Source organism: Hyla sarda, unplaced genomic scaffold (genome assembly GCF_029499605.1).
Source record: "Hyla sarda isolate aHylSar1 unplaced genomic scaffold, aHylSar1.hap1 scaffold_1219, whole genome shotgun sequence".
Classification (NCBI taxonomy): Eukaryota; Metazoa; Chordata; class Amphibia; order Anura; family Hylidae; genus Hyla; species Hyla sarda.
Window position 1 is genome coordinate 53354 of NW_026607840.1, and position 26974 is coordinate 80327.

Here is a 26974-nt window from a genome sequence, read left to right on the forward strand (position 1 = left end):
TTATATCCTGCCTGGTGTATATCTGTATGTTATATCCTGCCTGGTGTATATCTGTATGTTATATCCTACCTGGTGTATATCTGTATGTTATATCCTGCCTGGTGTATATCTGTAGGTTATATCCTACCTGGTGTATATCTGTATGTTATATCCTACCTGGTGTATATCTGTATGTTATATCCTACCTGGTGTATATCTGTATGTTATATCCTGCCTGGTGTATATCTGTATGTTATATCCTACCTGGTGTATATCTGTATGCTATATCCTGCCCGGTATATATCTGTACGTTATATCCTGCCTGGTGTATATCTGTACATTATATCGTGCCCGGTGTATATCTGTAGGTTATCTCCTGCCTGGTGTATATCTGTATGTTATATCCTACCTGGTGTATATCTGTATGCTATATCCTGCCCGGTATATATCTGTACGTTATATCCTGCCTGGTGTATATCTGTACATTATATCGTGCCCGGTGTATATCTGTAGGTTATATCCTGCCTGGTGTATATCTGTAGGTTATATCCTACCTGGTGTATATCTGTACATTATATCCTGCCTGGTGTATTTCTGTATGTTATATCCTGCCTGGTGTATATCTGTACGTTATATCCTACCTGGTGTATATCTGTATGTTATATCCTGCCCGGTATATATCTGTATGTTATATCCTGCCTGGTGTATATCTATATGTTATATCCTGCCCGGTATATATCTGTATGCTATATCCTACCTGGTGTATATCTGTACGTTATATCCTACCTGGTGTATATCTGTACGTTATATCCTACCTGGTGTATATCTGTATGTTATATCCTGCCTGGTGTATATCTGTATGTTATATCCTGCCCGGTGTATATCTGTATGTTATATCCTGCCTGGTGTATATCTGTATGTTATATCCTGCCCGGTATATATCTGTATGTTATATCCTACCTGGTGTATATCTGTACGTTATATCCTGCCCGGTGTATATCTGTAGGTTATATCCTGCCCGGTATATATTTGTATGTTATATCCTGCCTGGTGTATATCTGTACGTTATATCCTGCCTGGTGTATATCTGTATGGTATATCCTGCCCGGTATATATCTGTATGTTATATCCTGCCTGGTGTATATCTGTATGTTATATCCTGCCTGATGTATATCTGTACGTTATACCCTGCCTGGTGTATATCTGTATGTTATATCCTGCCTGGTGTATATCTGTATGTTATATCCTGCCTGGTGTATATCTGTATGTTATATCCTGCCTGGTGTATATCTGTATGTTATATCCTGCCTGGTGTATATCTGTATGTTATACCCTGCCTGGTGTATATTTGTATGTTATATCCTGCCTGGTGTATATCTGTATGTTATATCCTGCCTGGTGTATATCTGTATGTTATGTTCTGCCGGTATATATATGTATGTTATATCCTGCCCGGTGTATATCTGTATGTTATATCCTACCTGGTGTATATCTGTATGTTATATCCTACCTGGTGTATATCTGTATGTTATATCCTACCTGGTGTATATCTGTAGGTTATATCCTGCCTGGTGTATATCTGTACGTTATATCCTCCCTGGTGTATATCTGTATGTTATATCCTACCTGGTGTATATCTGTATGTTATATCCTACCTGGTGTATATCTGTATGTTATATCCTGCCTGGTGTATATCTGTAGGTTATATCCTGCCCGGTATATATCTGTATGTTATATCCTGCCTGGTGTATATCTGTAGGTTATATCCTGCCCGGTATATATCTGTATGTTATATCCTACCTGGTGTATATCTGTAGGTTATATCCAACCTGGTGTATATCTGTATGTTATATCCTGCCTGGTGTATATCTGTATGTTATATTCTACCTGGTGTATATCTGTATGTTATATCCTGCCTGGTGTATATCTGTATGTTATATCCTGCCTGGTGTATATCTGTATGTTATATCCTGCCTGGTGTATATCTGTATGTTATATCCTGCCTGGTGTATATCTGTATGTTATATCCTGCCTGGTGTATATCTGTATGTTATATCCTGCCTGGTGTATATCTGTAGGTTATATCCTACCTGGTGTATATCTGTATGTTATATCCTACCTGGTGTATATCTGTATGTTATATCCTGCCTGGTGTATATCTGTAGGTTATATCCTACCTGGTGTATATCTGTATGTTATATCCTACCTGGTGTATATCTGTATGTTATATCCTACCTGGTGTATATCTGTACGTTATATCCTGCCTGGTGTATATCTGTACGTTATATCCTCCCTGGTGTATATCTGTATGTTATATCCTACCTGGTGTATATCTGTATGCTATATCCTGCCCGGTATATATCTGTACGTTATATCCTGCCTGGTGTATATCTGTACATTATATCGTGCCCGGTGTATATCTGTAGGTTATATCCTGCCTGGTGTATATCTGTAGGTTATATCCTACCTGGTGTATATCTGTACATTATATCCTGCCTGGTGTATTTCTGTATGTTATATTCTACCTGGTGTATATCTGTATGTTATATTCTACCTGGTGTATATCTGTATGTTATATCCTGCCTGGTGTATATCTGTACGTTATATCCTACCTGGTGTATATCTGTATGTTATATCCTGCCCGGTATATATCTGTATGTTATATCCTGCCTGGTGTATATCTATATGTTATATCCTGCCCGGTATATATCTGTATGTTATATCCTACCTGGTGTATATCTGTACGTTATATCCTACCTGGTGTATATCTGTACGTTATATCCTACCTGGTGTATATCTGTATGTTATATCCTGCCTGGTGTATATCTGTATGTTATATCCTGCCTGGTGTATATCTGTATGTTATATCCTGCCTGGTGTATATCTGTATGTTATATCCTGCCTGGTGTATATCTGTAGGTTATATCCTGCCTGGTGTATATCTGTATGTTATATCCTACCTGGTGTATATCTGTAGGTTATATCCTGCCTGGTGTATATCTGTATGTTATATCCTGCCTGGTGTATATCTGTATGTTATATCCTGCCCGGTGTATATCTGTATGTTATATCCTGCCTGGTGTATATCTGTATGTTATATCCTGCCCGGTATATATCTGTATGTTATATCCTACCTGGTGTATATCTGTACGTTATATCCTGCCCGGTGTATATCTGTAGGTTATATCCTGCCCGGTATATATTTGTATGTTATATCCTGCCTGGTGTATATCTGTACGTTATATCCTGCCTGGTGTATATCTGTATGTTATATCCTGCCCGGTATATATCTGTATGTTATATCCTGCCTGGTGTATATCTGTATGTTATATCCTGCCTGATGTATATCTGTACGTTATACCCTGCCTGGTGTATATCTGTATGTTATATCCTGCCTGGTGTATATCTGTATGTTATATCCTGCCTGGTGTATATCTGTATGTTATATCCTGCCTGGTGTATATCTGTATGTTATATCCTGCCTGGTGTATATCTGTATGTTATATCCTGCCTGGTGTATATCTGTATGTTATATCCTGCCTGGTGTATATCTGTATGTTATATCCTGCCTGGTGTATATCTGTATGTTATATCCTGCCTGGTGTATATCTGTATGTTATATCCTGCCTGGTGTATATCTGTATGTTATATCCTGCCTGGTGTAAATCTGTATGTTATATCCTGCCTGGTGTATATCTGTACGTTATATCCTGCCTGGTGTATATCTGTATGTTATATCCTGCCTGGTGTATATCTGTATGTTATATCCTGCCTGGTGTATATCTGTAGGTTATATCCTGCCCGGTATATATCTGTATGTTATATCCTGCCCGGTGTATATCTGTATGTTATATCCTGCCTGGTGTATATCTGTATGTTATATCCTGCCCGATGTATATCTGTATGTTATATCCTGCCCAGTGTATATCTGTAAGTTATATCCTGCCTGGTGTATATCTGTATGTTATATCCTGCCTGGTGTATATCTGTATGTTATATCCTGCCTGGTGTATATCTGTATGTTATTTCCTGCCTGGTGTATATCTGTATGTTATATCCTGCCTGGTGTATATCTGTATGTTATTTCCTGCCTGGTGTATATCTGTATGTTATATCCTGCCTGGTGTATATCTGTATGTTATATCCTGCCTGGTGTATATCTGTATGTTATATCCTGCCTGGTATATATCTGTATGTTATATCCTGCCTGGTGTATATCTGTATGTTATATCCTGCCCAGTATATATCTGTATGTTATATCCTGCCTGGTGTATATCTGTATGTTATATCCTGCCTGGTGTATATCTGTATGTTATATCCTGCCTGGTATATATCTGTATGTTATATCCTGCCTGGTGTATATCTGTATGTTATTTCCTGCCTGGTGTATATCTGTATGTTATATCCTACCTGGTGTATATCTGTATGTTATATCCTGCCCGGTATATATCTGTATGTTATATCCTGCCCGGTGTATATCTGTACGTTATATCCTGCCTGGTGTATATCTGTATGTTATATCCTGCCTGGTGTATATCTGTACGTTATATCCTGCCTGGTGTATATCTGTATGTTATATCCTGCCTGGTGTATATCTGTATGCTATATCCTACCTGGTGTATATCTGTATGTTATATCCTGCCTGGTGTATATCTGTACGTTATATCCTGCCTGGTGTATATCTGTATGTTATATCCTGCCTGGTGTATATCTGTATGTTATATCCTGCCTGGTGTATATCTGTATGTTATATCCTGCCTGGTGTATATCTGTATGTTATATCCTGCCTGGTGTATATCTGTATGTTATATCCTGCCTGGTGTATATCTGTATGTTATATCCTGCCTGGTGTAAATCTGTATGTTATATCCTGCCTGGTGTATATCTGTATGTTATATCCTGCCTGGTGTATATCTGTACGTTATATCCTGCCTGGTGTATATCTGTATGTTATATCCTGCCTGGTGTATATCTGTATGTTATATCCTGCCTGGTGTATATCTGTAGGTTATATCCTGCCCGGTATATATCTGTATGTTATATCCTGCCCGGTGTATATCTGTATGTTATATCCTGCCTGGTGTATATCTGTATGTTATATCCTGCCCGATGTATATCTGTATGTTATATCCTGCCCGGTGTATATCTGTAAGTTATATCCTGCCTGGTGTATATCTGTATGTTATATTCTGCCTGGTGTATATCTGTATGTTATATCCTGCCTGGTGTATATCTGTATGTTATTTCCTGCCTGGTGTATATCTGTATGTTATTTCCTGCCTGGTGTATATCTGTATGTTATATACTGCCTGGTGTATATCTGTATGTTATATCCTGCCTGGTGTATATCTGTATGTTATATCCTGCCTGGTGTATATCTGTATGTTATATCCTGCCTGGTGTATATCTGTATGTTATTTCCTGCCTGGTGTATATCTGTATGTTATATCCTGCCCGGTATATATCTGTATGTTATATCCTGCCCGGTGTATATCTGTACGTTATATCCTGCCTGGTGTATATCTGTATGTTATATCCTGCCTGGTGTATATCTGTATGTTATATCCTGCCTGGTGTATATCTGTACGTTATATCCTGCCTGGTGTATATCTGTATGTTATATCCTGCCTGGTGTATATCTGTATGCTATATCCTACCTGGTGTATATCTGTATGTTATATCCTGCCTGGTGTATATCTGTATGTTATATCTTGCCCGGTGTATATCTGTATGTTATATCCTGCCCAGTATATATTTGTATGTTATATCTTGCCTGTTGTATATCTGTATGTTATATCCTGCCCGGTATATATCTGTATGTTATATCCTGCCCAGTATATATTTGTATGTTATATCTTGCCTGGTGTATATCTGTATGTTATATCCTGCCTGGTGTATATCTGTATGTTATATCCTGCCTGGTGTATATCTGTATGTTATATCCTGCCCAGTATATATCTGTATGTTATATCTTGCCTGGTGTATATCTGTATGTTATATCCTGCCCAGTATATATTTGTATGTTATATCTTGCCTGGTGTATATCTGTATGTTATAACCTGCTCGGTATATATCTGTATGTTATATCCTGCCTGGTGTATATCTGTATGTTATATCCTGCCCAGTATATATTTGTATGTTATATCTTGCCTGGTGTATATCTGTATGTTATATCCTGCCTGGTGTATATCTGTATGTTATATCCTGCCCGGTGTATATCGGTATGTTATATCCTGCCCGGTGTATATCTGTATGTTATATCCTGCCCAGTATATATTTGTATGTTATATCTTGCCTGGTATATATCTGTATGTTATATCCTGCCTGGTGTATATCTGTATGTTATATCCCGCCTGGTGTATATATGTATGTTATATCCTGCCCGGTATATATCTGGATGTTATATCCTGCCTGGTGTATATCTGTATGTTATATCCTGCCTGGTGTATATCTGTATGTTATATCCTGCCTGGTGTATATCTGTATGTTATATCCTACCTGGTGTATATCTGTACGTTATATCCTGCCTGGTGTATATCTGTATGTTATATCCTGCCCAGTATATATCTGTATGTTATATCCTGCCTGGTATATATCTGTATGTTATATCTTGCCTGGTATATATCTGTATGTTATATCTTGCCTGGTGTATATCTGTATGTTATATCCTGCCTGGTGTATATCTGTATGTTATATCCTGCCCGGTATATATCTGTATGTTATATCCTGCCCAGTATATATCTGTATGTTATATCCTGCCTGGTGTATATCTGTATGCTATATCCTACCTGGTGTATATCTGTATGTTATATCCTACCTGGTGTATATCTGTATGTTATATCCTGCCCAGTATATATCTGTATGTTATATCTTGCCTGGTGTATATCTGTATGTTATATCCTGCCTGGTGTATATCTGTATGTTATATCCTGCCTGGTGTATATCTGTATGTTATATCCTGCCCGATATATATATCTGTATGTTATATCCTGCCTGGTGTATATCTGTATGTTATATCCTGCCCAGTATATATCTGTATGTTATATCCTGCCCGGTATATATCTGTATGTTATATCCTGCCCAGTATATATCTGTATGTTATATCCTGCCTGGTGTATATCTGTATGTTATATCCTGCCTGGTGTATATCTGTATGTTATTTCCTGCCTGGTGTATATCTGTATGTTATATCCTGCCTGGTGTATATCTGTATGTTATTTCCTGCCTGGTGTATATCTGTATGTTATTTCCTGCCTGGTGTATATCTGTATGTTATATCCTGCCCGATATATATATCTGTATGTTATATCCTGCCTGGTGTATATCTGTATGTTATATCCTGCCCAGTATATATCTGTATGTTATATCCTGCCCGGTATATATCTGTATGTTATATCCTGCCCAGTATATATCTGTATGTTATATCCTGCCTGGGGTATATCTGTATGTTATATCCTACCTGGTGTATATCTGTATGTTATATCCTGCCTGATGTATATCTGTACGTTATACCCTGCCTGGTGTATATCTGTATGTTATATCCTGCCTGGTGTATATCTGTATGTTATATCCTGCCTGGTGTATATCTGTATGTTATATCCTGCCTGGTATATATCTGTATGTTATATCCTGCCCGATATATATCTGTATGTTATATCCTGCCCAGTATATATCTGTATGTTATATCCTGCCTGGTGTATATCTGTATGTTATATCCTGCTTGGTGTATATCTGTATGTTATATCCTGCCTGGTGTATATCTGTATGTTATATCCTGCCCAGTATATATCTGTATGTTATATCCTGCCTGGTGTATATCTGTATGTTATATCCTGCCCGATATATATATCTGTATGTTATATCCTGCCTGGTGTATATCTGTATGTTATATCCTGCCCAGTATATATCTGTATGTTATATCCTGCCTGGTGTATATCTGTATGTTATATCCTGCCTGGTGTATATCTGTATGTTATATCCTGCCTGGTGTATATCTGTATGTTATATCCTGCCCAGTATATATCTGTATGTTATATCCTGCCTGGTGTATATCTGTATGTTATATCCTGCCCGATATATATATCTGTATGTTATATCCTGCCTGGTGTATATCTGTATGTTATATCCTGCCCAGTATATATCTGTATGTTATATCCTGCCTGGTGTATATCTGTATGTTATATCCTGCCTGGTGTATATCTGTATGTTATATCCTGCCCAGTATATATCTGTATGTTATATCCTGCTTGGTGTATATCTGTATGTTATATCCTGCCTGGTGTATATTTGTTTGTAACTTTGTAGTTTCCCGATATTTACAGTTTGGTTTGTTTCTGCACTTTAGTACATATAGGGTCCATCCTCGTGGTTGTTGATTTTTTTAGGGCAGATGGGACAGGGACAGCCGTTGTAGGGACAGTTAGGGTGCACGGACTCCCTGCCGCCCCCTTCCATGACATACTTTATATTTCTGTAGTTTTTGTTCTATGTTGATGGATTAATATATTTGTCCAAATTTACTACAATTTCCTATAGTTCATAATGTGGTCCTATTCCGTATATATATATATATCATTTTAATTCATATACTATTATATATATAGTTTTAAGTGTTTTTTGCTTCTGTGATACTATTCTAATGGAGTAAATAAAACCCCCGTAATCTTGGTGGGTCCTGAGGACTGGGTTTGGGGCCTCTCTAGATTATCAAAGAACATTGAAGACCATGATATATATATATTTTATGACTCACCGGACTCTGGATACAGTGAATGTCATCTGCTTTCTCTCCCGTCAGGATGGGAAACATTCCCACTTGCAGCTCGCTCCTTTCTCTCCCTGTGAGGTGGGTCCAGAGATTGTGGACAGCTGGCCACGGCCCTTGCAGAGCTTCGCGGCGCTGCAGAGCCTCGCTGGGACAGCCTGCATCTTCCTGCGGCACAGCATCGCTATCACCCAGATCGTATGTATTATTATTGTCTGTGATCATTATATAAAGGGAACAACAAGAATGATACATGTATCTAAATGGAGGCCGTGGGGGGCACAAGGGTCGTTCTCTGCCCAGGCCGGGGTTATTACCTACAGGGCCAAGGTGCCTACAACTCTGCTCTCATCGTCCATTATTACCATAGAACGTAGGTCAATGGTCTCCAAACTATGGACCTTCAGATCCAACCTCTAGAGGTCAACAGTATGGAGAACACTGAGGAGCATAAAATACATTATGGTGATCATCTTGTGTGTGTATATATATATATATATATATATATATATATATATAAGGAGGAGACATTATGGTGATCATCCTGTATATACTATAAGGAGGAGACATTATGGGGATCATCCTGTATATACTATAAGGAGGAGACATTATGGTGATCATCCTGTATATACTATAAGGAGGAGACATTATGGTGATCATCCTGTATATACTATAAGGAGGAGACATTATGGTGATCATCCTGTATATACTATAAGGAGGAGACATTATGGTGATCATCCTGTATATACTATAAGGAGGAGACATTGTGGTGATCATCCCATATATATACTATAAAGAGGAGACATTATGGTGATCATCCTGTATATACTATAAGGAGGAGACATTATGGTGATCATCCTGTATATACTATAAGGAGGAGACATTATGGTGATCATCCTGTATATACTATAAGGAGGAGACATTATGGTGATCATCCTGTATATACTATAAGGAGGAGACATTATGGTGATCATCCTGTATATACTATAAGGAGGAGACAATTTGGTGATCATCCTGTATATATACTATAAGGAGGAGACATTATGGTGATCATCCTGTATATACTATAAGGAGGAGACATTATGGTGATCATCCTGTATATACTATAAGGAGGAGACATTATGGTGATCATCCTGTATATACTATAAGGAGGAGACATTATGGTGATCGTCCTGTATATACTATAAGGAGGAGACATTATGGTGATCATCCTGTATATACTATAAGGAGGAGACATTATGGTGATCATCCTGTATATATACTATAAGGAGGAGACATTATGGTGATCATCCTGTATATACTATAAGGAGGAGACATTATGGTGATCATCCTGTATATACTATAAGGAGGAGACATTATGGTGATCATCCTGTATATATACTATAAGGAGGAGACATTATGGTGATCATCCTGTATATACTATAAGGAGGAGACATTATGGTGATCATCCTGTATATACTATAAGGAGGAGACATTATGGTGATCATCCTGTATATATACTATAAGGAGGAGACATTATGGTGATCATCCTGTATATACTATAAGGAGGAGACATTATGGTGATCATCCTATATATACTATAAGGAGGAGACATTATGGTGATTGTCCTGTATATATACTATAAGGAGGAGACATTGTGGTGATCATCCTGTATATACTATAAGGAGGAGACATTATGGTGATCATCCTGTATATACTATAAGGAGGAGACATTATGGTGATCATCCTGTATATACTATAAGGAGGAGACATTATGGTGATCATCCTGTATATACTATAAGGAGGAGATATTATGGTGATCATCCTGTATATACTATAAGGAGGAGACATTATGGTGATCATCCTGTATATACTATAAGGAGGAGATATTATGGTGATCATCCTGTATATACTATAAGGAGGAGACATTATGGTGATCATCCTGTATATACTATAAGGAGGAGACATTATGGTGATCATCCTGTATATACTATAAGGAGGAGACATTATGGTGATCATCCTGTATATACTATAAGGAGGAGACATTATGGTGATCATCCTGTATATACTATAAGGAGGAGACATTATGGTGATCATCCTGTATATACTATAAGGAGGAGACATTGTGGTGATCATCCCATATATATACTATAAAGAGGAGACATTATGGTGATCATCCTGTATATACTATAAGGAGGAGACATTATGGTGATCATCCTATATATACTATAAGGAGGAGACATTATGGTGATCATCCTGTATATACTATAAGGAGGAGACATTATGGTGATCATCCTGTATATACTATAAGGAGGAGACATTATGGTGATCATCCTGTATATACTATAAGGAGGAGACAATTTGGTGATCATCCTGTATATATACTATAAGGAGGAGACATTATGGTGATCGTCCTGTATATACTATAAGGAGGAGACATTATGGTGATTGTCCTGTATATACTATAAGGAGGAGATATTATGGTGATCATCCTGTATATATACTATAAGGAGGAGACATTATGGTGATCATCCTGTATATATACTATAAGGAGGAGACATTATGGTGATCATCCTGTATATACTATAAGGAGGAGACATTATGGTGATCATCCTATATATATACTATAAGGAGGAGACATTATGGTGATCATCCTGTATATACTATAAGGAGGAGACATTATGGTGATCATCCTGTATATATACTATAAGGAGGAGACATTATGGTGATCATCCTGTATATACTATAAGGAGGAGACATTATGGTGATCATCCTGTATATATACTAAAAGGAGGAGACGTTATGGTGATCATCCTGTATATATACTATAAGGAGGAGACATTATGGTGATCATCCTGTACATACTATAAGGAGGAGACATTATGGTGATCATCCTGTATATACTATAAGGAGGAGACATTATGGTGATCATCCTGTATATACTATAAGGAGGAGACATTATGGTGATCATCTTGTATATACTATAAGGAGGAGACATTATGGTGATCATCCTGTATATACTATAAGGAGGAGACATTATGGTGATCATCCTATATATATACTATAAGGAGGAGACATTATGGTGATCATCCTGTATATATATATATAAGGAGGAGACATTATGGTGATCATCCTGTATATACTATAAGGAGGAGACATTGTGGTGATCATCCTGTATATACTATAAGGAGGAGACATTATGGTGATCATCCTGTATATACTATAAGGAGGAGACATTATGGTGATCATCCTGTATATACTATAAGGAGGAGACATTGTGGTGATCATCCTGTATATATATATAAGGAGGAGACATTATGGTGATCATCCTGTATATACTATAAGGAGGAGACATTATGGTGATCATCCTGTATATACTATAAGGAGGAGACATTATGGTGATCATCCTGTATATACTATAAGGAGCAGACATTATGGTGATCATCCTGTATATACTATAAGGAGGAGACATTATGGTGATCATCCTGTATAAACTATAAGGAGGAGACATTATGGTGATCATCCTGTATATACTATAAGGAGGAGACATTATGGTGATCATCCTGTATATATACTATAAGGAGGAGACATTATGGTGATCATCCTGTATATACTATAAGGAGGAGACATTATGGTGATCATCCTGTATATACTATAAGGAGGAGACATTATGGTGATCATCCTGTATATACTATAAGGAGGAGACATTATGGTGATCATCCTATATATACTATAAGGAGGAGACATTATGGTGATTGTCCTGTATATACTATAAGGAGGAGACATTATGGTGATAATCCTGTATATACTATAAGGAGGAGACATTATGGTGATAATCCTGTATATACTATAAGGAGGAGACATTGTGGTGATCATCCTATATATATATAAGGAGGAGACATTATGGTGATCATCCTGTATATACTATAAGGAGGAGACATTATGGTGATCATCCTGTATATACTATAAGGAGGAGACATTATGGTGATCATCCTATATATACTATAAGGAGGAGACATTATGGTGATCATCCTGTATATACTATAAGGAGGAGACAATTTGGTGATCATCCTGTATATATACTATAAGGAGGAGACATTATGGTGATCATCCTGTATATACACTATAAGGAGGAGACATTATGGTGATCATCCTGTATATATACTATAAGGAGGAGACATTATGGTGATCATCCTGTATATATACTATAAGGAGGAGACATTATGGTGATCATCCTGTATATACTATAAAGAGGAGACATTATGGTGATCATCCTGTATATACTATAAGGAGGAGACATTATGGTGATCATCCTGTATATACTATAAGGAGGAGACATTATGGTGATCATCCTATATATACTATAAGGAGGAGATATTATGGTGATCATCCTGTATATATACTATAAGGAGGAGACATTATGGTGATCATCCTGTATATACTATAAGGAGGAGACATTATGGTGATCATCCTGTATATACTATAAGGAGGAGACATTATGGTGATCATCCTGTATATATACTATAAGGAGGAGACATTATGGTGATCATCCTGTATATACTATAAGGAGGAGACATTATGGTGATCATCCTGTATATACTATAAGGAGGAGACATTATGGTGATCATCCTGTATATACTATAAGGAGGAGACATTATGGTGATCATCATGTATATACTATAAGGAGGAGACATTATGGTGATCATCCTGTATATACTATAAGGAGGAGACATTATGGTGATCATCCTGTATATACTATAAGGAGGAGACATTATGGTGATAATCCTGTATATATACTATAAGGAGGAGATATTATGGTGATCATCCTGTATATACTATAAGGAGGAGACATTATGGTGATCATCCTGTATATACTATAAGGAGGAGATATTATGGTGATCATCCTGTATATATACTATAAGGAGGAGACATTATGGTGATCATCCTGTATATATACTATAAGGAGGAGACATTATGGTGATCATCCTATATATACTATAAGGAGGAGACATTATGGTGATCATCCTGTATATACACTATAAGGAGGAGACATTATGGTGATCATCCTGTATATATACTATAAGGAGGAGACATTATAGTGATCATCCTGTATATATACTATAAGGAGGAGATATTATGGTGATCATCCTGTATATATACTATAAGGAGGAGACATTATGGTGATCATCCTGTATATATACTATAAGGAGGACACATTATGGTGATCATCCTGTATATATACTATAAGGAGGAGACATTATGGTGATCATCCTGTATATATACTATAAGGAGGACACATTATGGTGATCATCCTGTATATATACTATAAGGAGGAGACATTATGGTGATCATCCTGTATATATACTATAAGGAGGAGACATTATGGTGATCATCCTGTATATACTATAAGGAGGAGACATTATGGTGATCATCCTGTATATACTATAAGGAGGAGACATTATGGTGATCATCCTGTATATACTATAAGGAGGAGACATTATGGTGATCATCCTGTATATACTATAAGGAGGAGACATTATGGTGATCATCCTGTATATACTATAAGGAGGAGACATTATGGTGATAATCCTGTATATACTATAAGGAGGAGACATTATGGTGATCATCCTGTATATACTATAAGGAGGAGACATTATGGTGATCATCCTGTATATACTATAAGGAGGAGACATTATGGTGATCATCCTGTATATACTATAAGGAGGAGACATTATGGTGATCATCCTGTATATACTATAAGGAGGAGACATTATGGTGATCATCCTGTATATATACTATAAGGAGGAGACATTATGGTGATCATCCTATATATACTATAAGGAGGAGACATTATGGTGATCATCCTGTATATATACTATAAGGAGGAGACATTATGGTGATCATCCTGTATATACTATAAGGAGGAGACATTATGGTGATCATCCTGTATATACTATGAGGAGGAGACATTATGGTGATCATCCTGTATATATACTATAAGGAGGAGACATTATGGTGATCATCCTGTATATACTATAAGGAGGAGACATTATGGTGATCATCCTGTATATATACTATAAGGAGGAGACATTATGGTGATCATCCTGTATATACTATAAGGAGGAGACATTATGGTGATCATCCTGTATATACTATAAGGAGGAGACATTATGGTGATCATCCTGTATATATACTATAAGGAGGAGACATTATGGTGATCATCCTGTATATACTATAAGGAGGAGACATTATGGTGATCATCCTGTATATACTATAAGGAGGAGACATTATGGTGATCATCCTGTATATACTATAAGGAGGAGACATTATGGTGATCATCCTGTATATATACTATAAGGAGGAGACAATTTGGTGATCATCCTGTATATATACTATAAGGAGGAGACATTATGGTGATCATCCTGTATATACTATAAGGAGGAGACATTATGGTGATCATCCTGTATATACTATAAGGAGGAGACATTATGGTGATCATCCTGTATATACTATAAGGAGGAGACATTATGGTGATCATCCTGTATATACTATAAGGAGGAGACATTATGGTGATCATCCTGTATATACTATAAGGAGGAGACATTATGGTGATCATCCTGTATATATACTATAAGGAGGAGACATTATGGTGATCATCCTGTATATACTATAAGGAGGAGACATTATGGTGATCATCCTGTATATATACTATAAGGAGGAGACATTATGGTGATCATCCTGTATATACTATAAGGAGGAGACATTATGGTGATCATCCTGTATATACTATGAGGAGGAGACATTATGGTGATCATCCTGTATATACTATGAGGAGGAGACATTATGGTGATCATCCTGTATATACTATAAGGAGGAGACATTATGGTGATCATCCTGTATATATACTATAAGGAGGAGACATTATGGTGATCATCCTGTATATACTATAAGGAGGAGACATTATGGTGATCATCCTGTATATACTATAAGGAGGAGACATTATGGTGATCATCCTGTATATATACTATAAAGAGGAGACATTATGGTGATCATCCTGTATATATACTATAAGGAGGAGACATTATGGTGATCATCCTGTATATATACTATAAGGAGGAGACATTATGGTGATCATCCTGTATATATACTATAAGGAGGAGACATTATGGTGATCATCCTGTATATATACTATAAGGAGGAGACATTATGGTGATCATCCTGTATATATACTATAAGGAGGAGACATTATGGTGATCATCCTGTATATACTATAAGGAGGAGACATTATGGTGATCATCCTGTATATACTATGAGGAGGAGACATTATGGTGATCATCCTGTATATACTATAAGGAGGAGACATTATGGTGATCTTCCTGTATATACTATAAGGAGGAGACATTATGGTGATCATCCTGTATATACTATAAGGAGGAGACATTGTGGTGATCATCCCATATATATACTATAAAGAGGAGACATTATGGTGATCATCCTGTATATACTATAAGGAGGAGACATTATGGTGATCATCCTATATATACTATAAGGAGGAGACATTATGGTGATCATCCTGTATATACTATAAGGAGGAGACATTATGGTGATCATCCTATATATACTATAAGGAGGAGACATTATGGTGATCATCCTGTATATACTATAAGGAGGAGACATTATGGTGATCATCCTGTATATATACTATAAGGAGGAGACATTATGGTGATCATCCTGTATATATACTATAAGGAGGAGACATTATGGTGATCATCCTGTATATACTATAAGGAGGAGACATTATGGTGATCATCCTGTATATACTATAAGGAGGAGACATTATGGTGATCATCCTGTATATACTATAAGGAGGAGACATTATGGTGATCATCCTGTATATACTATAAGGAGGAGACATTATGGTGATCATCCTGTATATACTATGAGGAGGAGACATTATGGTGATCATCCTATATATACTATAAGGAGGAGACATTATGGTGATCATCCTGTATATACTATAAGGAGGAGACATTATGGTGATCATCCTGTATATACTATAAGGAGGAGACATTATGGTGATCCTCCTGTATATATACTATAAGGAGGAGACATTATGGTGATCATCCTGTATATATACTATAAGGAGGAGACATTATGGTGATCATCCTGTATATACTATAAGGAGACATTATGGTGATCATCCTGTATATACTATGAGGAGGAGACATTATGGTGATCATCCTGTATATACTATAAGGAGGAGACATTATGGTGATCATCCTGTATATACTATAAGGAGGAGACATTATGGTGATCATCCTGTATATACTATAAGGAGGAGACATTATGGTGATCATCCTGTATATACTATAAGGAGGAGACATTATGGTGATCATCCTGCATATACTATAAGGAGGAGACATTATGGTGATCATCCTGTATATACTATAAGGAGGAGACATTATGGGGATCATCCTGTATATATACTATAAGGAGGAGACATTGTGGTGATCATCCTGTATATATATAAGGAGGAGACATTATGGTGATCATCCTGTATATACTATAAGGAGGAGACATTATGGTGATCATCCTGTATATACTATAAGGAGGAGACATTATGGTGATCATCCTGTATATACTATAAGGAGGAGACATTATGGTGATCATCCTGTATATATACTATAAGGAGGAGACATTATGGTGATCATCCTGTATATATACTATAAGGAGGAGACATTATGGTGATCATCCTGTATATACTATAAGGAGGAGACATTATGGTGATCATCCTGTATATACTATAAGGAGGAGACATTATGGTGATCATCCTGTATATACTATAAGGAGGAGACATTATGGTGATCATCCTGTATATACTATAAGGAGGAGACATTATGGTGATCATCCTGTATATACTATAAGGAGGAGACATTATGGTGATCATCCTGTATATACTATAAGGTGGAGACATTATGGTGATCATCCTGTATATACTATAAGGAGGAGACATTATGGTGATCATCCTGTATATACTATAAGGAGGAGACATTATGGTGATCATCCTGTATATACTATAAGGAGGAGACATTATGGTGAGCATCCTATATATATACTATAAGGAGGAGACATTATGGTGATCATCCTATATATATATATATATATATATATATATATATATATATATACTATAAGGAGGAGACATTATGGTGATCATCCTGTATATATATACTATAAGGAGGAGACATTATGGTGATCATCCTGTATATACTATAAGGAGGAGACATTATGGTGATCATCCTGTATATACTATAAGGAGGAGACATTATGGTGATCATCCTGTATATACTATAAGGAGGAGACATTATGGTGATCATCCTGTATATACTATAAGGAGGAGACATTATGGTGATCATCCTGTATATACTATAAGGAGGAGACATTATGGTGATCATCCTGTATATACTATAAGGAGGAGACATTATGGTGATCATCCTGTATATACTATAAGGAGGAGACATTATGGTGATTGTCCTGTATATACTATAAGGAGGAGACTTTATGGTGATCATCCTGTATATACTATAAGGAGGAGACATTATGGTGATCATCCTGTATATACTATAAGGAGGAGACATTATGGTGATCATCCTATATATACTATAAGGAGGAGACATTATGGTGATCATCCTGTATATACTATAAGGAGGAGACATTATGGTGATCATCCTGTATATACTATAAGGAGCAGACATTATGGTGATCATCCTGTATATACTATAAGGAGGAGACATTATGGTGATTGTCCTGTATATATACTATAAGGAGGAGACATTATGGTGATCATCCTGTATATACTATAAGGAGGAGACATTATGGTGATCATCCTGTATATACTATAAGGAGGAGACATTATGGTGATCATCCTATATATACTATAAGGAGGAGACATTATGGTGATCATCCTGTATATACTATAAGGAGGAGACATTATGGTGATCATCCTGTATATACTATAAGGAGGAGACATTATGGTGATCATCCTGTATATACTATAAGGAGGAGACATTATGGTGATCATCCTGTATATACTATAAGAGGAGACATTATGGTGATCATCCTGTATATACTATAAGGAGACATTATGGTGATCATCCTGTATATACTATAAGGAGGAGACATTATGGTGATCATCCTGTATATACTATAAGGAGGAGACATTATGGTGATCATCCTGTATATACTATAAGGAGCAGACATTATGGTGATCATCCTGTATATACTATAAGGAGGAGACATTATGGTGATCATCCTGTATATATACTATAAGGAGGAGACATTATGGTGATCATCCTGTATATACTATAAGGAGGAGACATTATGGTGATCATCCTGTATATACTATAAGGAGGAGACATTATGGTGATCATCCTGTATATATACTATAAGGAGGAGACATTATGGTGATCATCCTGTATATATACTATAAGGAGGAGACATTATGGTGATCATCCTGTATATACTATAAGGAGGAGACATTATGGTGATCATCCTGTATATATACTATAAGGAGGAGACATTATGGTGATCATCCTGTATATACTATAAGGAGGAGACATTATGGTGATCATCCTGTATATATACTATAAGGAGGAGACATTATGGTGATCATCCTGTATATACTATAAGGAGGAGACATTATGGTGATCATCCTGTATATACTATAAGGAGGAGACATTATGGTGATCATCCTGTATATATACTATAAGGAGGATACATTATGGTGATCATCCTGTATATATACTATAAGGAGGAGACATTATGGTGATCATCCTATATATACTATAAGGAGGAGACATTATGGTGATCATCCTGTATATAAACTATAAGGAGGAGACATTATGGTGATCATCCTGTATATACTATAAGGAGGAGACATTATGGTGATCATCCTGTATATATACTATAAGGAGGAGACATTATGGTGAACATCCTGTATATACTATAAGGAGGAGACATTATGGTGATCATCCTGTATATATACTATAAGGAGGAGACATTATGGTGATCATCCTGTATATACTATAAGGAGGAGACATTATGGTGATCATCCTGTATATACTATAAGGAGGAGACATTATGGTGATCATCCTGTATATACTATAAGGAGGAGACATTATGGTGATCATCCTGTATATACTATAAGGAGGAGACATTATGGTGATCATCCTGTATATATACTATAAGGAGGAGACATTATGGTGATCATCCTGTATATATACTATAAGGAGGAGACATTATGGTGATCATCCTGTATATACTATAAGGAGGAGACATTATGGTGATCATCCTGTATACACTATAAGGAGGAGACATTATGGTGATCATCCTATATATACTATAAGGAGGAGACATTATGGTGATCATCCTGTATATACTATAAGGAGGAGACATTATGGTGATCATCCTGTATATATACTATAAGGAGGAGACATTATGGTGATCATCCTGTATATACTATAAGGAGGAGACTTTATGGTGATCATCCTGTATATACTATAAGGAGGAGACATTATGGTGATCATCCTGTATATACTATAAGGAGGAGACATTATGGTGATCATCCTGTATATACTATAAGGAGGAGACATTATGGTGATCATCCTGTATATACTATAAGGAGGAGACATTATGGTGATCATCCTGTATGTACTATAAGGAGGAGACATTATGGTGATCATCCTGTATATACTATAAGGAGGAGACATTATGGTGATCATCCTGTATATACTATAAGGAGGAGACATTATGGTGATCATCCTGTATATACTATAAGGAGGAGACATTATGGTGATCATCCTGTATATATACTATAAGGAGGAGACATTATGGTGATCATCCTGTATATACTATAAGGAGGAGACATTATGGTGATCATCCTGTATATACTATAAGGAGGAGACATTATGGTGATCATCCTGTATATACTATAAGGAGGAGACTTTATGGTGATCATCCTGTATATACTATAAGGAGGAGACATTATGGTGATCATCCTGTATATACTATAAGGAGGAGACATTATGGTGATCATCCTGTATATACTATAAGGAGGAGACATTATGGTGATCATCCTGTATATATACTATAAGGAGGAGACATTATGGTGATCATCCTATATATACTATAAGGAGGAGACATTATGGTGATCATCCTGTATATACTATAAGGAGGAGACATTATGGTGATCATCCTGTATATACTATAAGGAGGAGACATTATGGTGATCATCATGTATATACTATAAGGAGGAGACATTATGGTGATCATCCTGTATATACTATAAGGAGGAGACATTATGGTGATCATCATGTATATACTATAAGGAGGAGACATTATGGTGATAATCCTGTATATACTATAAGGAGGAGACATTATGGTGATCATCCTGTATATACTATAAGGAGGAGACATTATGGTGATAATCCTGTATATACTATAAGGAGGAGACATTATGGTGATAATCCTGTATATACTATAAGGAGGAGACATTATGGTGATCATCCTGTATATACTATAAGGAGGAGACATTATGGTGATCATCCTGTATATACTATAAGGAGGAGACATTATGGTGATCATCCTGTATATACTATAAGGAGGAGACATTATGGTGATTGTCCTGTATATACTATAAGGAGGAGACATTATGGTGATCATCCTGTATATACTATAAGGAGGAGACATTATGGTGATCATCCTGTATATACTATAAGGAGGAGACATTATGGTGATCATCCTGTATATATACTATAAGGAGGAGACATTATGGGGATCATCCTGTATATACTATAAGGAGGAGACATTATGGTGATCATCCTGTATATACTATAAGGAGGAGACATTATGGTGATCATCCTGTATATACTATAAGGAGGAGACATTATGGTGATTGTCCTGTATATACTATAAGGAGGAGACATTATGGTGATCATCCTGTATATACTATAAGGAGGAGATATTATGGTGATCATCCTATATATACTATAAGGAGGAGACATTATGGTGATCATCCTGTATATACTATAAGGAGGAGACATTATGGTGATCATCCTGTATATACTATAAGGAGGAGACATTATGGTGATAATCCTGTATATACTATAAGGAGGAGACATTATGGTGATAATCCTGTATATATACTATAAGGAGGAGACATTATGGTGATCATCCTGTATATATACTATAAGGAGGAGACATTATGGTGATCATCCTATATATACTATAAGGAGGAGACATTATGGTGATCATCCAGTATATATACTATAAGGAGGAGACATTATGGTGATCATCCTGTATATATACTATAAGGAGGAGACATTATGGTGATAATCCTGTATATACTATAAGGAGGAGACATTATGGTGATCATCCTGTATATATACTATAAGGAGGAGACATTATGGTGATCATCCTGTATATACTATAAGGAGGAGACATTATGGTGATCATCCTGTATATACTATAAGGAGGAGACATTATGGTGATCATCCTGTATATACTATAAGGAGGAGACATTATGGTGATCATCCTGTATATACTATAAGGAGGAGATATTATGGTGATCATCCTGTATATATACTATAAGGAGGAGACATTATGGTGATCATCCTGTATATACTATAAGGAGGAGACATTATGGTGATCATCCTGTATATATACTATAAGGAGGAGACATTATGGTGATCATCCTGTATATACTATAAGGAGGAGACATTATGGTGATCATCCTGTATATACTATAAGGAGGAGACATTATGGTGATCATCCTGTATATACTATAAGGAGGAGACATTGTGGTGATCATCCCATATATATACTATAAGGAGGAGACATTATGGTGATCATCCTGTATATACTATAAGGAGGAGACATTATGGTGATCATCCTATATATACTATAAGGAGGAGACATTATGGTGATCATCCTGTATATACTATAAGGAGGAGACATTATGGTGATCATCCTGTATATACTATAAGGAGGAGACATTATGGTGATCATCCTGTATATATACTATAAGGAGGAGACATTATGGTGATCATCCTGTATATACTATAAGGAGGAGACATTATGGTGATCATCCTGTATATACTATAAGGAGGAGACATTATGGTGATCATCATGTATATATACTATAAGGAGGAGACATTATGGTGATCATCCTGTATATACTATAAGGAGGAGACATTATGGTGATCATCCTGTATATACTATAAGGAGGAGACATTATGGTGATCATCCTGTATATACTATAAGGAGGAGACTTTATGGTGATCATCCTGTATATACTATAAGGAGGAGACATTATGGTGATCATCCTGTATATACTATAAGGAGGAGACATTATGGTGATCATCCTGTATATACTATAAGGAGGAGACATTATGGTGATCATCCTATATATACTATAAGGAGGAGACATTATGGTGATCATCCTGTATATATACTATAAGGAGGAGACATTATGGTGATCATCCTGTATATACTATAAGGAGGAGACATTATGGTGATCATCCTGTATATACTATAAGGAGGAGACATTATGGTGATCATCCTATATATATACTATAAGGAGGACACATTATGGTGATCATCCTGTATATATACTATAAGGAGGAGACATTATGGTGATCATCCTGTATATATACTATAAGGAGGAGACATTATGGGGATCATCCTGTATATACTATAAGGAGGAGACATTATGGTGATCATCCTGTATATACTATAAGGAGGAGACATTATGGTGATCATCCTGTATATACTATAAGGAGGAGACATTATGGTGATCATCCTGTATATATACTATAAGGAGGAGACATTATGGTGATCATCCTGTATATACTATAAGGAGGAGACATTATGGTGATCATCCTGTATATACTATAAGGAGGAGACATTATGGTGATCATCCTGTATATACTATAAGGAGGAGACATTATGGTGATAATCCTGTATATACTATAAGGAGGAGACATTATGGTGATAATCCTGTATATACTATAAGGAGGAGACATTATGGTGATTGTTCTGTATATACTATAAGGAGGAGACTTTATGGTGATCATCCTGTATATACTATAAGGAGGAGACATTATGGTGATAATCCTGTATATACTATAAGGAGGAGACATTATGGTGATCATCCTGTATATATATATATAAGGAGGAGACATTATGGTGATCATCCTGTATATATACTATAAGGAGGAGACATTATGGTGATCATCCTGTATATACACTATAAGGAGGAGACATTATGGTGATCATCCTGTATATATACTATAAGGAGGAGACATTATGGTGATCATCCTGTATATATACTATAAGGAGGAGACATTGTGGTGATCATCCTGTATATACTATAAGGAGGAGACATTATGGTGATTGTCCTGTATATACTATAAGGAGGAGACATTGTGGTGATCATCCTGTATATACACTATAAGGAGGAGACATTATGGTGATCATCCTGTATATACTATAAGGAGGAGACTTTATGGTGATCATCCTGTATATACTATAAGGAGGAGACATTATGGTGATCATCCTGTATATACTATAAGGAGGAGACATTATGGTGATCATCCTGTATATACTATAAGGAGGAGACATTATGGTGATCATCCTGTATATACTATAAGGAGGAGACATTATGGTGATCATCCTGTATATACTATAAGGAGGAGACATTATGGTGATCATCCTGTATATACTATAAGGAGGAGACATTATGGTGATCATCCTGTATATATACTATAAGGAGGAGACATTATGGTGATCATCCTGTATATACTATAAGGAGGAGACATTATGGTGATTGTCCTGTATATATACTATAAGGAGGAGACATTATGGTGATCATCCTGTATATATTATAAGGAGGAGACATTATGGTGATCATCCTGTATATACTATAAGGAGGAGACATTATGGTGATCATCCTGTATATATACTATAAGGAGGAGACATTATGGTGATCATCCTGTATATATACTATAAGGAGGAGACATTATGGTGATCATCCTGTATATACTATAAGGAGGAGACATTATGGTGATCATCCTGTATATACTATAAGGAGGAGACATTATGGTGATTGTCCTGTATATACTATAAGGAGGAGACTTTATGGTGATCATCCTGTATATACTATAAGGAGGAGACATTATGGTGATCATCCTGTATATACTATAAGGAGGAGACTTTATGGTGATCATCCTGTATATACTATAAGGAGGAGACATTATGGTGATCATCCTGTATATACTATAAGGAGGAGACATTATGGTGATCATCCTGTATATATACTATAAGGAGGAGACATTATGGTGATCATCCTGTATATATATATAAGGAGGAGACATTATGGTGATCATCCTATATATACTATAAGGAGGAGACATTATGGTGATCATCCTGTATATACTATAAGGAGGAGACTTTATGGTGATCATCCTGTATATATATATAAGGAGGAGACATTATGGTGATCATCCTATATATACTATAAGGAGGAGACATTATGGTGATCATCCTGTATATACTATAAGGAGGAGACATTATGGTGATCATCCTATATATACTATAAGGAGGAGACATTATGGTGATCATCCTGTATATACTATAAGAGGAGACATTATGGTGATCATCCTGTATATACTATAAGGAGGAGACATTATGGTGATCATCCTGTATATACTATAAGGAGGAGACATTATGGTGATCATCCTGTATATATACTATAAGGAGGAGACATTATGGTGATCATCCTGTATATACTATAAGGAGGAGACATTATGGTGATCATCCTATATATACTATAAGGAGGAGACATTATGGTGATCATCCTGTATATACTATAAGGAGGAGACATTATGGTGATCATCCTGTATATATACTATAAGGAGGAGACATTATGGTGATCATCCTGTATATACTATAAGGAGGAGACATTATGGTGATCATCCTGTATATACTATAAGGAGGAGACTTTATGGTGATCATCCTGTATATACTATAAGGAGGAGACATTATGGTGATCATCCTATATATACTATAAGGAGGAGACATTATGGTGATCATCCTGTATATACTATAAGGAGGAGACATTATGGTGATCATCCTATATATACTATAAGGAGGAGACATTATGGTGATCATCCTGTATATACTATAAGGAGGAGACATTATGGTGATCATCCTGTATATACTATAAGGAGGAGACATTGTGGTGATCATCCTGTATATATATATAAGGAGGAGACATTATGGTGATCATCCTGTATATACTATAAGGAGGAGACATTATGGTGATCATCCTGTATATACTATAAGGAGGAGACATTATGGTGATCATCCTGTATATACTATAAGGAGGAGACATTATGGTGATCATCCTGTATATATACTATAAGGAGGAGACATTATGGTGATCATCCTGTATATATACTATAAGGAGGAGACATTATGGTGATCATCCTGTATATACTATAAGGAGGAGACATTATGGTGATCATCCTGTATATACTATAAGGAGGAGACATTATGGTGATCATCCTGTATATACTATAAGGAGGAGACATTATGGTGATCATCCTGTATATACTATAAGGAGGAGACATTATGGTGATCATCCTGTATATACTATAAGGAGGAGACATTATGGTGATCATCCTGTATATACTATAAGGAGGAGACATTATGGTGATCATCCTGTATATACTATAAGGAGGAGACATTATGGTGATCATCCTGTATATACTATAAGGAGGAGACATTATGGTGATCATTGTTACGCCGAGCGCTCCGGGTCCCTGCTCCTCCCCGGAGCGCTCACGGCGTCTCTCTCCCTGCAGCGCCCCGGTCGGTCCCGCTGACCGGGAGCGCTGCACTGACATGGCCGTCGGGGATGCGATTCGCACAGCGGGACGCACCCGCTCGCGAATCGCATCCCAAGTCACTTACCCGTCCCGGTCCCCTGCTGTCATGTGCTGGCGCGCGCGGCTCCGCTCTCTAGGGCGCGCGCGCCGGCTCTCTGAGACTTAAAGGGCCAGTGCACCAATGATTGGTGCCTGGCCCAATTAGCTTAATTTGCTTCCACCTGCTCCCTGGCTATATCTGCTCACTGCCCCTGCACTCCCGGGCCGGATCTTGTTGCCTTGTGACAGTGAAAGCGTTTAGTGTTGT

At 36.5% G+C, this 26974-nt stretch overlaps 1 protein-coding gene across 2 annotated transcripts in view; it reads left to right on the forward strand.

The window, feature by feature from the left end:
* LOC130303375 (calcium-binding protein 2-like) overlaps positions 1–26974 on the forward strand; it is a 77068-nt gene that overhangs the window by 29664 nt on the left and 20430 nt on the right. For both annotated transcript variants that reach the window (XM_056551785.1, XM_056551786.1), the window contains exon 2: positions 8777–8941. In XM_056551785.1, coding sequence (XP_056407760.1) covers positions 8777–8941 — 165 coding nt within the window. The remainder of the gene's footprint in view (positions 1–8776; positions 8942–26974) is intronic.